General features: G+C 41.9%; 1 protein-coding gene across 1 annotated transcript in view; it reads left to right on the top strand.

The window, feature by feature from the left end:
* Positions 1 to 1,148: 1,148 nt before the first annotated feature.
* Positions 1,149 to 14,714, top strand: part of cep295 (centrosomal protein 295) — a 187,738-nt gene continuing 174,172 nt past the window's right edge. The window contains exons 1-4 of the mRNA XM_043691513.1: positions 1,149 to 1,328; positions 1,904 to 2,022; positions 2,478 to 2,678; positions 10,447 to 10,571. Coding sequence (XP_043547448.1) covers positions 1,915 to 2,022; positions 2,478 to 2,678; positions 10,447 to 10,571 — 434 coding nt within the window. The 5' untranslated portion in view covers positions 1,149 to 1,328; positions 1,904 to 1,914. The remainder of the gene's footprint in view (positions 1,329 to 1,903; positions 2,023 to 2,477; positions 2,679 to 10,446; positions 10,572 to 14,714) is intronic.

The raw sequence follows: 14,714 nt of genomic DNA, 5'->3' as shown, positions 1-14,714 counted from the left end.
CGACAACATTAGCAATTCTCCAGTGCTCCGGGACCTCACCCATGTTCAAGGATGCTGCAAAAATTCCTTGTTGTCTAGAGGAATTAAGGGCTACAGGGAGAACGCTGGTAAGTGGAGCTGAAATGCGCATCAGCCATGATTGAATGGCGGAGTGGACTCGATGGGCCAAATGGCCTTACTTCCACTCCTATGTCTTATGGTCTTATATCTGTTAAAGCCCCAGGTATTTCCTCTCTCACTTCCTCAGATTTCAGATGGCTTGGATTTGGCAGTGGAGGAGCCCCAGGTCTTGCATGTTCTTTGTGAAGTGGGAGGGGGAGTTGAAGTGGTCGGCCACAAGGCAGTGGGGTTGTTGAGTGTGTGTGTCTTGGAGATGTCCTCTGAACTGTTCTGGAACTCAGCACCACCCTCTTGAACTGTCCTAATTGTTCTTCTTCCTTCCCACCTGTCCACTTCTCCCTCTGCTCTAACCTATCACCATCACCCCGAGCTAACCCGAGAATGCAACTTTAAAAAAAAGGGTTTTGTGATTTACACATGAAAGAAATGAAACGTACACCCCAGTCCAATACCGGCATCTCCAAATCATGATCATCACCCCACACCTTCCAAGCTACTCTCCCCCAGCCCAACTCTCCCCCAACATTTATCTCTCAGCCCCCTTGACACCTCCACCCCCACCCCATTCCTGCTTTCTCCTGCTCCTCGGATGTTGCCTGTGCTTTTCCAGCACCACACTTTTGGACTCTGTTTTTCTCTGTGGTTAATGATGTGGATTCTCCCTGTGAGCTATTTGTGTTCTCTCTGTCCCTATTTCTCTGTGTGTAGTCAGTGATCAGGGTCTTCCCTCGAGTTCTCGCGCTCTCTCGATGTAGTCAACGATCTGCGTCCTCTCTCTATTGTCGGTGAAGTCAGTCCTCCCTTTGACCCTCTCTTCTCCGTAGTCAATGATTTAGGTCCTGATCGCACTCTGAACCAGGTCCTCTGTGACCTTCTCTGCATAGCCAGTGAGCTGGGCCCTCCATCGAGTCAATGACCTTCTATGACCCTGTCTCTCGATCGTTCGTGACCTGGGTCCTCCCCCGACGCTCCCTGTTGTTTGGTTGCTCGCGCCGACTCCGGTTGGTTGACGCTCAGTTTGAATCGCGGAAGTGATGTCAGAGAATGCAGTTCGTTGTTAAATGTCTGTCTCGCGCTGTCGGTGGAACCGTCGCTTGGTCTCAGTAACGTGGCCTTTCGTGGTGGATTCACAACTGCAGGAGCTCGCACTCCTTGGCCGTGCCATCTGAGTCGTGAAGGGCAAGTTAGCAGCCCCGTCCGAAGTTTAGGTAAATTGGAGGGCGAGAAACACTTCTTTTACCGACCGCATGTTTGTGAAATTGTTTGGTTCGGTTGTTTTTAAAATACCGCGGGGAGAAATGTCTCCCAAACAGCAATAGCATTTTGTTTTTATCCCGTTAACAAATATACTATTCCTTGAAACGTGTACGTGCGTAGTTCCTGGTTAACTCTGCCTTCGTTCTGTTTTGGATTGCTAACAAAACTTTGATATTATTGGTGAGGGTTCGGAAAACTTGACGAAACTGTGGGATGGGGGTGGGACAGAGGGTGGTGTGCGGGAGAGGAAATGCGGCCGGCGGTAGATTAAAGCAAAGGGCATTGCGATGGGAGGTGGGATCGAGGAGGATTCTGATGGGTGGCTGGAGCTTGGGCAGAGAGAGAGGGGCAGGGTTGGTGTCGAGATAGGGTAGAGACTCAGCAGAACTGTATTGTCTTCATCGAAGATGTTATTACATTTTTGTGGAATAGTTGGCGCTTGAACTTTAAAATTCCCGGTTTGCTGTCATTGTGCAACTTGGAAGATATCTGTATGATTTAATTTCTAAGTCGGTCCTTCTTACAGATCCAGGAAGGATGAAACGAAAAGTGGTTAAATTGAGTGGTCTTCGTCTTAGTCCAAATGAAGAGGCATTTTTGATAAAAGAGGAGCATGAGAGAAGACGAAGGTTAAGAATAAAGCAGGTATGGTCAGACATGTACTTTTGTAACAACCCAATCAAAGGTTTTTTTTTAAAGATCTATGTCCATCACAGGCTTTACAGAATCGAAATGCAGTGTAAAAAAACATGACAAAAAAGTCTAGGTTCTGTCTGCCCTGGAAGGGCAACAGGCACACTGGGAGTGTGACCTGCAAGCTTCCCTCTAATTGAATATCTATGATTTGGAAATTGGACATTGGTGACTCTGCTTCAAAAATATTTTGGTTAATTTTCAAAAAGTCAAAGGTGACATGCAAGTTTATTACTTCCTATTGGTAGTCAGTATATTAAATTCAAATACTACCATTATTTTCTAATTTTCTGCAAACTAGAATAATGTGAAACAATAAGGGTGTTTAAAAACTGTACAAAAAGCACATACAGTAGCCAAGGTTGAGACTATTTCTGTTCTTTAGACATTTTCTTGTTACTTTGCAGGTCAGAGAGCAGGAGCGTTCTATTGCTGTGCAGATCCGAGAGGAGATAAAACATCGTCGTAATCAACAGCTTGAGCAACTAGCAAATGAGTTGAAGGCTGAATGGCAGATGGCACAAATGGAAAAAGCTCAGTCTCTAGAAAAACTTTACCTCTCTGGTTTGAAGGCAGTGGGTGAAGGACATAGACAAGCTAAAGAAAATGTGAGTAAATACTTTTGTTCAGTTATTTCATTAATGAATATGTGACCAAAATAGTTTCAACACTCTGTCCCTCAGTAGTATAGGGTCCTCCTTGTCTTCACTGTCCATGTGGTTGCAGGATCCCAATGTGGAAGATGAGGCATTCTTCCTCTAAGGGTTAGGTGATGGTGGAGGCCTGCATGTCCTTGATGGAGTGGGAGGTGAAGTTAAAATGTTTAACCATGGGTTGGTTGGTGCAGATGTCCCAGAGATGTTCTCTGAAATGATCCTCAGGTTGGTGTCCTTTCTCCCTGATGTAGAGGAGGCCTCATCGGGTGCAACGGATACAGTAGATGACGTGTGTGGAAGTAAAAATAAATTTGTCAGATGTGGAAAGATTCTTTGGGGCCTTGAATGGAGGTGAGTTGGGGAGGTGTGGGCATAGGCTTTACACTTCCTGTGGTGACAAGGGAAGGAGCTGGGAGTGGGGGTGTGTGGGCTTGGTTGTGGGTGTGGTTCTGACGCAGGAGTTGCTGAGGGAATGGTCTCTCTGGAATGCAGATGAGGTGGGGAGGGAAATATATCCTCAATGCTGGGGTCTGTTTGCATGTGGTAGAGGATGATGCAATGTATGCTGAGGTTAGTGGGGTGGGAAGTGAGGATTGGAGTGTTTGTTTTGGGGGGGTGGTGGAGAGAGGGGGAGAGGATGGGGGTTCTGTCCCTGTTGTGATTGGAATTGAGGCTGACCTGCTGTCCTCTTCCAGCACCCCACACACTTTCCATCTCCAGTATCTGCAGTCCTGACTTTTGTCCCCTTGAGAAGTTATCAGCCATGATTGAATAGCAGAGCAGACTCTGAGCTGAATGGCCTAATTTCTGTTCCAATGTCTTATGGTCTTTATGGAAATGATTCACCCCATAAATTTGTGTGTGCGCTTTTGAGAGAGTACGCATGCGAGAGATTGTAATAAGTAATTCAAAACTGTACAAATTAATTAATGTAGCGATCATAATAATTTATCAAGGTGATGTTGTAAAAACAAGAAAGTAAGGAATGTTTTACAGATGCCGAATAGTGTGGTGGGGTCATCTGTACTGAATAGAATTTATTGTCAAGTGTACAAGGCACAGTGAAACGCTTTGTCTTGCGAGCAATACAGGCAGATCAGAGTTAAGTAGCACACATAATAAATAATGGGTAAACAGTGGCAAAAACAAAAACACAGGTACAGGTGAATGTTAAGAGTTTGAGAGTCCATTCAGTATTCTAACAACAGTAGGGTAGAAACTGTTTCAAAACCAGCCGGTGGTTGTGTTCAGGCTTCTGTACCTTCTCCCCGATGGTAGAGGTTGTAGTAAAACGTAGCCAGAGTGGGAATGGATCTTTAAGATGAGGATGAAATATTGTCACCAGTCTTCACCGATTGTGGCCTGTGGGTCAGGAAACTGGGAATCCAGTTGCAGAGAGTGGGGCTTAATCTGAGATCACGAAGTTTAGTAATCACTCTCAAGGGAATAATAGTGTTGAAGGCTGAACTGCAGTCAGAGTAGGATTCTTACGTAGCTATTGTTGGTATCAAGATGTTCTAGGGAGGAGTGAAGGGCAAATGATATGGCACAACATCAGCCCACTTGGGGTGATTTTGGTCAGGGATTTTAACTTTCCGAACATAGACTGCTGTAGTGTTAAGAGTGTACAAAAAAATTCTGTTTTCAGTATGTGGATGTACCTATTAGAGAAGATGCAAAACTTGAACAGCTCTTGGGAAATAAGGCAGGACAAGTGACTGAATTATCAGTGGGGGAGCAGTTTGGGGCCAGTGACCATAATTCTCTTCTTTCTAAAATCGTGATGGCAAAGGATAGATAATATCCAAAAGATCAAGTTCTAAATTAGCGGAAGGTTAATTTTGACAATATTAGGCAAAACTTTCAAAAGTTGTTTGGGACGGATGTCCACAAATAAACAGATGGCTGCAAAAAAGGGAAACCTTCAAAAATGAGATAACAAGACTCCAGAGAAAGTATGTTCCTATTAGGGTGCAAGGAAAGGCTGGTAGGTATAGGGAATGCTTGATGACTAAAGAAATTGAGGGTTTGGTTAAGAAAAAGAAGGAAGCATATGTCAGGTATAGACAGGATAGATCGAGTGAATCCTTAGAGTATAAAAGAAGTAGGAGTATACTTAACAGAGAAAACAGGAGGGCAAAAAGTGGACATGAGATAGCTTTGACAAATTGCGTTAAGGAGAATCCAAAGGGATTTTGTAAATTCGTTACAGACAAAGGGATAACTCAGGAGTGAATAGGACCCCTCGAAGATCAGCAAGGCAGCCTGTGTGTGGAACCACAGAAGATGGGGGTGATACTAAACGAGTACTTTGTATGAGTGTTTACTGTAGAGAAGGATAAGAAAGATATAGAATGTGGGGAAATAGATGGTGACATCTTGGAAGAAAATGTCCATACCATGGAGGAGGTGCTGGAAGTCTTAATACGCATAAAGGTGGATAAATCCCGAGGTCCTGATCTGGTGTACCCTAGAACTCTGTGGGAAGCTAGAGGAGTGATTGCTGGGCCTCTTGCTGAGATATTTGTATCATTGTTCATAGTTGAAGTTCTGGAAGACTGGAGATTGGCTAGCATGGTGCCACTATTTAGGAAAGGTTGTAAGGAAAAGTGAGGGAACTGTCCATTGGTAAGCCTGACATCAGTGCTGGACAAGTTGTTGGAGGGATTACTGAAGGACAGGATTCAAATGTATTTGGAATGGCAAGGAGTGATTAGGAACAATCAACGTGGCTTTGTGTGTGGGAAATCATGTCTCACTAATTTGATTGTTACGTCTTCAAAAAAAAACTCAAAATTGATTTAGGGCACCGCAGTTGATGTGGACTTCAGTAAGGCATTCGACGTGGTAGACTCATGGTTAACAAAGTTAGATCACATGGAATACAGGAAGAACGAGCTTGGAGACAGAAGTGGCTTGAAGGTGAGAGACAGGAGGGTGGTGGTGGAGGGATGCTTTTCAGACTGGAGACCTGTGTCCAGTGTGCCACAAGGCTCATTGCTTTATGACAAGGGTCCACTGCTTTTCATAATTTAATGAATTATTTGGTGTGAACTTAGGAGGTACAGTTGGTAAGTTTGCAGATGACCTCAAAATTGGAGGTGTATTGGACAGCCAAGAAGGTTACCTTCGGGTTCAATGGATCTGGATCAGATGAGACAACGGGCTGAGGAGTGGCAGATGGAGTTTAATTTAGATAAATGAGGGCTGCATTTTGGAAAGGCAAATCAGAGGAGGGCCTATGCATTTAATGGTAAGGTCCTGGATAGTGTTGCTGAACCTTGGCGTGCAGGTTCATAGTTCCTTGAAAGTGAAGTCACATGTAGGTAGGATATTTGGTTTGCTCTCCTTTTATTGGTCAGTGCATTGAGTATAGGAGTGGTACGGTCACGTTACGGCTGTACAGGACGTTGTGTCAGCCACTTTTGGAATATTGTGTGCAATTCTGGTCTCCCTTCTATTGGAAAAATGTTATGAAACTTCAGAAAAGATTTACAAGGATGCTGTCTGAGTTTGATGGTTTGAGCAATAGGTTTTTAGGTTAGGGCTGTTTTCTCTAGAGCATTGGAGGCAGAGGGGTGACCTTTATAAAGATTTATAAGATCATGAGAGGCATGGATAGGGTCTTTTCCGTGTGATGTGGGTGTTTAAAACTAGAGGTCCTAGGTTTTGTGTGATGGGGATAATTTAAAAGTGACCCAAGGGTCATGTGTTTGTGACATGAGCTGCCAGAGGAACTGGTGGAGGCTGGTACAATTGCAATATTTAAAAAGGCATCTTGATGGGTATATGAATAGGAAGGGTTTAGAGGCATATCGGCCAATTGTGGCAAATGGGATAAGATTTAATTTAGGAGTCGTGCTTGGCATGGATGATTTGGAATGACAGGTCTGTTTCCATGTTGTACGTCCCTACAGCTGAATCAGATCCCTCTGATGCACTAGGCTTGACATGTATGATTAAGTTGTCGAGAGATGTGTTAATGCCAGATTCATCAGCTGCACTCACAAGGTTTCGCAGAACGTCATCCATGCACAACGCAGCACCATCCATGCTCCCAAGACTGATTACAACATTGTCATCAAAGGAGGAGCCATGATTATACAAAATAGAACGGTCAAGTAGTATACCAACAACTGATCAATCAGGAATGATACAACTACCTGCCGATCCAACCAAAGAACGCACCCATCAGCTTAACGGGTTGATCAGGACATTTGATTCAGTCCTTCAGAGTATCTTTGTGCACTCTCATCCATGTACTTTGCTTGTAGCAGACTTTGACAGCCTTCTGAAGAAACACTAAGTCAATACACCTGAACATCGTATGAGAACATCTCTGGCTATGTCTTGGGCATCTTGAAACCCATTGTACAAGGAACCCCCAGCTTCTGTCACAACATAACAGATTTCTTATAGAAACTTGGCTCCCATGGACCTGTCGAACCAGGAGCATTCCTCATAATGGACATTTTGGCACTCTATGATGACTACATTGCTGCAAAAACTTCAATACTCAATACCAACAGCTGCCAGTTTCCAGACACCATCCTCCAACTCATGCTTCATACTCAACCACAATGTCTTCACCTTCGATCACCAGCTCTTCATCTAGACACACAGCAGCCATGGAGACCAAATTTGCACCCCAGTATGCCAGCACTTGAATGGCACAAGTTCAAGCATGACTTCTATGCGCAGGTCCTCTGACCAACGCTATGCATTAGATATGTTGACTACAGTTTCTTCTTTTGGATCATAGCGATGAATCACTGAAATTATTGCATAGCAATATCAACAGGTTTCATCCCACCATCAGACTTAGCTAGCGTTATGCCTCAATCAGTCTCATTATTGGATATACACATCTCCATCAAGGATGGGCACCTCAGAGATCTTGGGCTCATGTTATGCTACAGGGCACCCCACCTCACAGTTCGGCCTCTGTAAAATTTTCCTTTCTTTCCTGTTTTTGACAGTATAGTCTTACCTTGAATTGGTTCTCTCACCCTCCCCCTGGCATGTGCGCTCTGTTGTATCCTTTGATCTCTGCCTATAAACTCTGCGTCTATGATCTTTGAAAAGAATTGTAGCTCAGGTTGAGGTTCAGGTTGTAAGTTTGCTTGTTGAGTTGGTAGGTTTGTTCTCAGACATTTTGTCACCATGCTAGGTAACATCATCAGTGAGCCTCCAGTTTCTATTTGTGTATTGGTCTGTTAAGATTGGTGATATCATTTCCGGCTCTTTTTCTGAGGTTGGTAAATGGAGTTCAAAATTGATGTTTATTGAAGGAGTTCTGGTTTGAATGCCAAGCCTCTATGAATTCTGGTGCATGTCTCTGTTTAGTCTGTCCTAGGATGGATGTGCTGTCACAGTTGAAGTGGTGTCCTTCTTCATCTGTGTGTAAGGATACTAGTGATAGTTGGTCATTTTCCTTTTGTGGTTCGTTGGTGCTAGTGTTTCCTGCCCATCTGTCCAATGTAGGGTTTGTTGCAGTCTTCACAGGGTATTTTGTATATGACATTTGTTCTGCTGGTTGTTGGTACAGGATCCTTTTAGGTTCATCGGTTGCTTTTAGTGTTGGTAGACTTGTGGGCTACCGTGATGCGAAGAGGGCAGAGGGGTCTGGTCATTATCTCCGATGTCTTTGCCTTTGTCTTTGTCTTTGTATGGTAGTCTGGCTAGAGTCTCTGGGGATGTTGTGTCTTCTTGTTTGGGTTTGTTGTTTAAGAATTGGTGGGCTGTGCTTATTGGGTACCCGTTCTTGAATATGCTGCTTAGATATTTTTCTTCTGCTCGTAGTTCCTGGGTGCTGCAGTGTGTTGTGGCCTGTTTTAAATAATGCCCTGATGCAGCTCAGTTTGTGGGTGTTTGGATGATTGCTCCTGTAGTTGAGTATCTGGTCTGTATGTGTGTTGGTTTCCTGCAGACATTGGTCTGCATGGTGATGAAACTTGAGAACATGCCTACTAGTTCAGTGAGCAAACTTAAAACTCTGGGTCTGTGTGTGCTGCTCTGTTGCTGTACCTGATGAAGGGCTTGCACTCCAAATCAACCTGTTGTAGTGTGACTTCTTACTTTGTCCGCCACCAACACCAGCACCTCCGTGGCAAAATTTGACTCTTTTCTACGTATAAAGAATCTGAGATATTATCCATGCCAAGTCTGTATCCGTTGATTGACCTTCTCTATAATATTACTATTTGCATTTTGATTTAACTCTGTTAATATAGTTGCATCAGATCTACCGCTCCTAAATTGGCACTATAAAGGTCCATGGATCTCTTCTCTCCCCATCAACATAATCTCTGTACCTTTTTTCTCCCTTGCATTCACACAACTTCCTGTTGTATGCATCCATGCTGCTTGTCTCCTCTACTTGTGATAAATAGTTTCACTTTCTAGCAACTGTGGACAAAGAAGTTTCTTCTGAATTCCCCATTGAATTTAGCGGTAACTATCTGTATCTGATACTTGTTTCCCTAGTTCCGTTCTTCCCTCCAGCCTCTCCTTTTATAATTGTAAAGTTGTTTGTTAATTTGCTTCTCCAGACTTTTCCAGAACAGACAAGTCTCGCCTGTCAATATTCTTGAGTGAACTGTTGTATTCTTGAATCCATCTCATGTTTTTAGCAACTATATTTTGTAATTTTTGTTACTATTTTAGACAGTGGTTCCAAAATGGCTCGTGATTCTTCTTGTAACTAAAAATTTCTCTACTTGCTCCATTTAGACCCCAGTTCCTATCTATTATAGGAATTCTGTCTGTCGTCTCTAATTATAATCTCATTTCTGGGCTGTTGCAATTCTGTCCACTCCTAGGATTTTTTTTTATCACCTAATGTATTTTCTCACCTACTGTACCTATGAAATGAAAAACCTTTTGTGCATTTCTGCAATTTTTTTTACCCACTCTTCCTATGTGACCAGAATTACAAGGTACTGTTACATCATTGTAACTAAATGTTTAGGAAGTAAACTTGTAGTACTATGTTTGTGTGCTAAAAATGAAATCTTAAATATGAAATTCAAAACTGGCTGTTTAGTGTGAAGTTAACTATTAGATATCCACAATAAAAGAGAGAAGTGATGTTTGCAGATGCTGGAGATCGGGGTCGAAAAGTGATTCCTGATGAAGGGGTTTATGCCCGAAACGTTGACTCTCCTGCTCTCGGATGCTGCCTGACCTGTGGTGCTTTTCCAGCGCTAACACATTTCATAGTCTGTAATCCTGACCATTTACTATGCTTTTCTGGGGGTTGCACCGTTTATTGAGTGCAACCCCACAGAAATATTTCTCCTTCATCTCATAATCTTAGATTACTAAAATCTTGTTCTTAAGCATCACACCCTTGATCTTCACTGTTTCGCTTTGGATGTTATTTGAACATCACAAGAACTCCAACATTCCATAGCATGGTTTTAGGCCATTGGCACAAACCACTCTTTATTTTTTTTTAAATCATAAAAGCTTCTAATCTTCTCAAATACAGATTATCTGGCTACTTCAGGTGTGACTAGTTCTAACACCTTACAATTTTGTTGACTTTGCCTGTCAGCTGTATTTGCAGACTTATAAAAATTCTAGTTACAACTATAGGTCTAAAAATGCACTGTGATTCCTTAACATACAGTCAGGTTCCTCATTTTCAAACTATGTTCACCTAATGATAGCGAAATAATCTTTTCACTTTAATATGCATGTGTCCTTTTGATTTCAGGAACCAGATTTGAAAGCTCACTCAAAACAGGCAGTTGTAAACAGAGAAAAAGCAGAGAAAAGGCACCGAGAAGCATTAAGGGAGTTGAAGCAGCAAAAGGATAAAGAGCATGAAGTCCAAAATAGGTTTGCTATTGTTCTCATATTTATTTGACTTGTGGATCTTGCATAATGAAGTTTATTTATTTAGTTATGAACCTCTTCAGTAATCGCAACTTTTATTTCTAGTTTCTAACATGTAACAAATCTGTAAATATTCAATTGTCCTTCCGCAAGCAACATGATACAACTAGTGGACCTTCAACATTCTAGATTTCGGGATTTTTGTCTCAAACTTTAACTGTCCTGTTTAGAAGACAGCACAAAACAACAGCTGTAAATGTTTACAGGTAATCATATTGATGTATAAATTTTCTACACCGTTCAATGGGTAAGCTTGGGTTTTCCATTGCACTGTATTTACAGTTAATTTGTCAGGCATTAGAAGACAATCCGCCACCCGTGCCCTGAGATTGATCACCTGTTTTTTTCAAAAATCTAAATTTTGCTTATGTAAAACTAAATGGAAATTTGCCTCCTGAATCTGGCTGATTCTTCTTCTATTGGTTGCAGTAGATTTATTTACTGCCTGCACATACGGTTAAAACTCTTGCTTTTTTTTTGTAGTTTTCTAATTACCTACTATCATCTTCATAAAGAAAAGCTCAGTCTTGCAGCATGCTTCTCATGAAACATTGATTTGATTATCATAACATTTAATGTGAGCAAGTTATCAGCTGTTAATTCTGAGCTCCCATTGTTCTATCCCTATCTCACACTGCCACTTTTATCTTCTTTCAAAAAATGAAAATCTTTAATCCTGTACTTCAATTGTTTGCTGAAAACTACTAACTTTAATATGCTTTTGCTCATCTGAACCTATAACATTAAGTTAGCTAAAAAGTATATGGAACATATCAACATTGATGAAGCATTTTGGTGAAAGATTAGAGTGAGAAACAATACTGAATAAAAGTGTGCAGAGAAAGCCAAAGGGGCAACGAGGTTGCTAAATGTATTAAATTATACGTGTTGCTGCCATGGGGGGGTATTAGGTTGAATGCAATTCATCAGCCTTTTATTTTTAATAGTGGGGACAGCAATAGATGTTCAAAGATTTAACTTAGTTAACTTGCATTTTGAGCAGCGCATTTTTCCAACAAGACTGTGCTTTTTCTGTGAAATATTTTCCTTGAGGCACTTCAGGTCACTACCACACATTCATGGGCAAGCTTGTTACATGCCCTACCTAGCAATTGGGTTAAGGGTATTTATTTGTACTAGTTGATTAAATTCCTAACTTATACCCAGTCAAATTGTAGAATAATGAAGCTAGATGCTACTTGGGAACATATTTGTCTTTGTGACCACTGCTGTTCCCTCCTCGAAGCATGCTACACAGTGGTTTTGATGGAAAAATTGCTTGCCAGTACAGTACTTTACAAAATTACCAAAAGACACCAAGGTCAAAGCTCTTTATGTTGTACTCATCATGGCAAACATGTAAGAAAACAACTTTAGAAAGGAAATAAAAACTGAAAGAACTGCAGATGCTGTAAATCAGAAGTTGCTGGAAAAGCTCAGCTGGTCCGGCAGCATCTGTTAGAGAAATCAAAGTTGATATTTTGGGTCTGGTGATCCTTCCCCCTGAACTGATGGTAGCTAGGAAAATGTTGGTTTATATACAGATGATGGGGAGGAGGTAAGGAGTAAACTATAGGTAGGGATAGAGCCCAAAGAGGGGAGATTAGTTGAACAGACAAAGGAATCCATAACACACCTGGCTGGGAGGATGAATAGCTGTTAATGGATGCTGATGGTGGTTAATAATAGGTATTTTGTAATGACAGATTGTGATAACAAGGCCTCGTGGTTGGGTTGTGGGCTAAGAAATGGGCAAGGACAATTTGTGTTCAATGATGACTCCATATCAAGTACAAAAATTTAGAGTTTAGAGGGCTGCAGGGCTCCAAAGCGAAAAATGAGATGTTATTTTTCCAGCTTGCATTAAGCTTTGCTGGAGCACTGCAACAAACCTGAGACAGATGTTGGCCTGGGTCCAGCGTGCTATGATAAAGTGGCAGGCAACTGTAAGCTCTGTGTCATTTTTGTGGGCAGAACGTAGGTGTCAGTTTATACATAAGGTGCTGATTAGTTGGCATGGTAATGCAGCAGAATCTGTTAATCTTACCTGGTTTTTAAACTCTTCCACCAGGTAGGTGGACTGGCTAAGGTGCTGCTTTGGGGAATGCAACATGGATCGGTATACTCAACGTTTTTTTTTAAGAAAAAAGGATGAAAAGAATTGAAGTTCCTTGTCGACAAAGGCTTCAGTATGAATCAATGTAATTTCCCTTTTGTACAAATTAACCTTCCCATGAACCTGACTGTCGGACAAGCAAACGCAAAGTATTTTAGATGGTGGAAATCTGCAATTAACAAAAGCGCTGGGGAAACTGAACCAGTCTGCCAGCATTGTTGTGTTCAGAGTCAGGGTTCAATGACAGAGTTGATTGTGTACAAGGAAATACCGGAGCTCTGGGGAGAGAGACGCACCAACAGCACAGTGGTCAGCTACGAGTCTTCTCTCCACCCGGAGCACATGTCAAGATACTTTTCTACATTTTGTTATATAATAGGTCAGTGATGGGGTTATTGCCTTTGTAACATAGTTTATTTGTTTGTTTGTTGCAAACCATTGCAGAATCGTTGATAGTTTTGGTGTGGTCATTGTCAGTTTCAGTGCAGACATTGTCAATTTCAACGTCTGAGCTTCCTAAGAAGGACGATTACTGCAGCCGTGGCCAATAGCTCTTTGTATTGAGTCCATATCAGACAGTTAGCATTTCTATCAAAGGTGTTAGCTGCACCCAGACACTTTGGTGGGCAGTGTATGCTATTCCACGTGTATTCTCTCCTCCATCCACCTTAAACTAATCAGCTAGGTTGTGAGTGCATTATGCTGGCATCTAGGTGGCCCCAGGCAGTATCTTTTGCTTTGCCGTCGCTCTCCATATTGTGTTCTGGTGGCCATCTTGTGTGTCAAGTGGCCAACTTTATGTCCGTGTGCCTAGTGTCACCCTGTCCCGTGCCATTTCCCACTTCAGTATCCACAGAGAAAGAAACTATGTTCATGTTCTGAGTCTGATATATTTTCTTCTGAAGAGATGCTCCATGAAAAACAGCCCCAGCATTCAGCTTCTCCCTATAGCTCAAATCCTCCGACCCTGGCAACATCCTTGTAAATCTTTCTGAACCTTTTCAAGTTTTACAACATCCTTCCAACAGGAAGGGGACCAGAATTCATGCAATATTCCAAAAGTGGCTTAATCCATTTCCTGTACAACTGTAACATGACCTCCCAACTCCTATACTCTGATCAATAATGGAAAGCATACCAAACACTCTCTTAACTATCCTATCTACCTGCAACTTTTTTTTTCAAGGAATTATGAACCTGTACTCCAAGGTCTCTGTTCAGCAACACTCTGCCATTAAATGTATAAGTCTTGCTCTGATTTGCTTTTCCAAAATGCAGATCTTCGCATTTATCTAAATTAAACTCCATCTGCCACTCCTCAGCCCATTGGTCCATCTGATCAAAATTCCATTGTACTGAGGTAACCTTCTTCGCTGTCCACTACACCTCCAATTTTGGTGTAATCTGCAAACTTACTAAGTATACTTACTATATTCACATCCACAACATTTATATAAACGACGAAAAGTACTGTTGCTAAGTTTGTGGATGACACACAACTGGATGTGAAGGTACATAGTGAGGGTGAGATAAAGACTTTACAGAGGGCTATAGACAAGCTGGGTGAGTGGAGAAAAACTTGGAAGATGGAATATAATGTGACACTTACTTTCATGTGATGTGGGCATCACTGGCTAGGCCAGCATTTGTTTCCAGGTAAGGGTCAACCACATTTACTGTGGGTCTGGTGTCACACATAATAAACCAGATTAAAAACAAGAGATTTCTTATCCAGTGATAATACCACTACACCTCTGCCTTTGTACATGTCAGAAGAAAGGATAGTGGAGCACAATATTATCTAAATAGGTGAACATTGCAGAAAGCTACACAGCAGAGGAATTTGGGAGTACATGTCCTTGAATCTCAACTAGAACCAAAATTCAATGGTTAATCTGGAATAAAGATAGGAAGTCTTGTTCGAACTACACAAGACACAAGCCAGGCCACAATCAAGAACCAAGTACTTT

Source organism: Chiloscyllium plagiosum, chromosome 6 (assembly GCF_004010195.1).
Source record: "Chiloscyllium plagiosum isolate BGI_BamShark_2017 chromosome 6, ASM401019v2, whole genome shotgun sequence".
In the NCBI taxonomy this organism is placed as follows: Eukaryota; Metazoa; Chordata; class Chondrichthyes; order Orectolobiformes; family Hemiscylliidae; genus Chiloscyllium; species Chiloscyllium plagiosum.
Note: the sequence above shows the minus strand (reverse complement) of the source record. Positions and strands in the feature narration are given on the sequence as shown.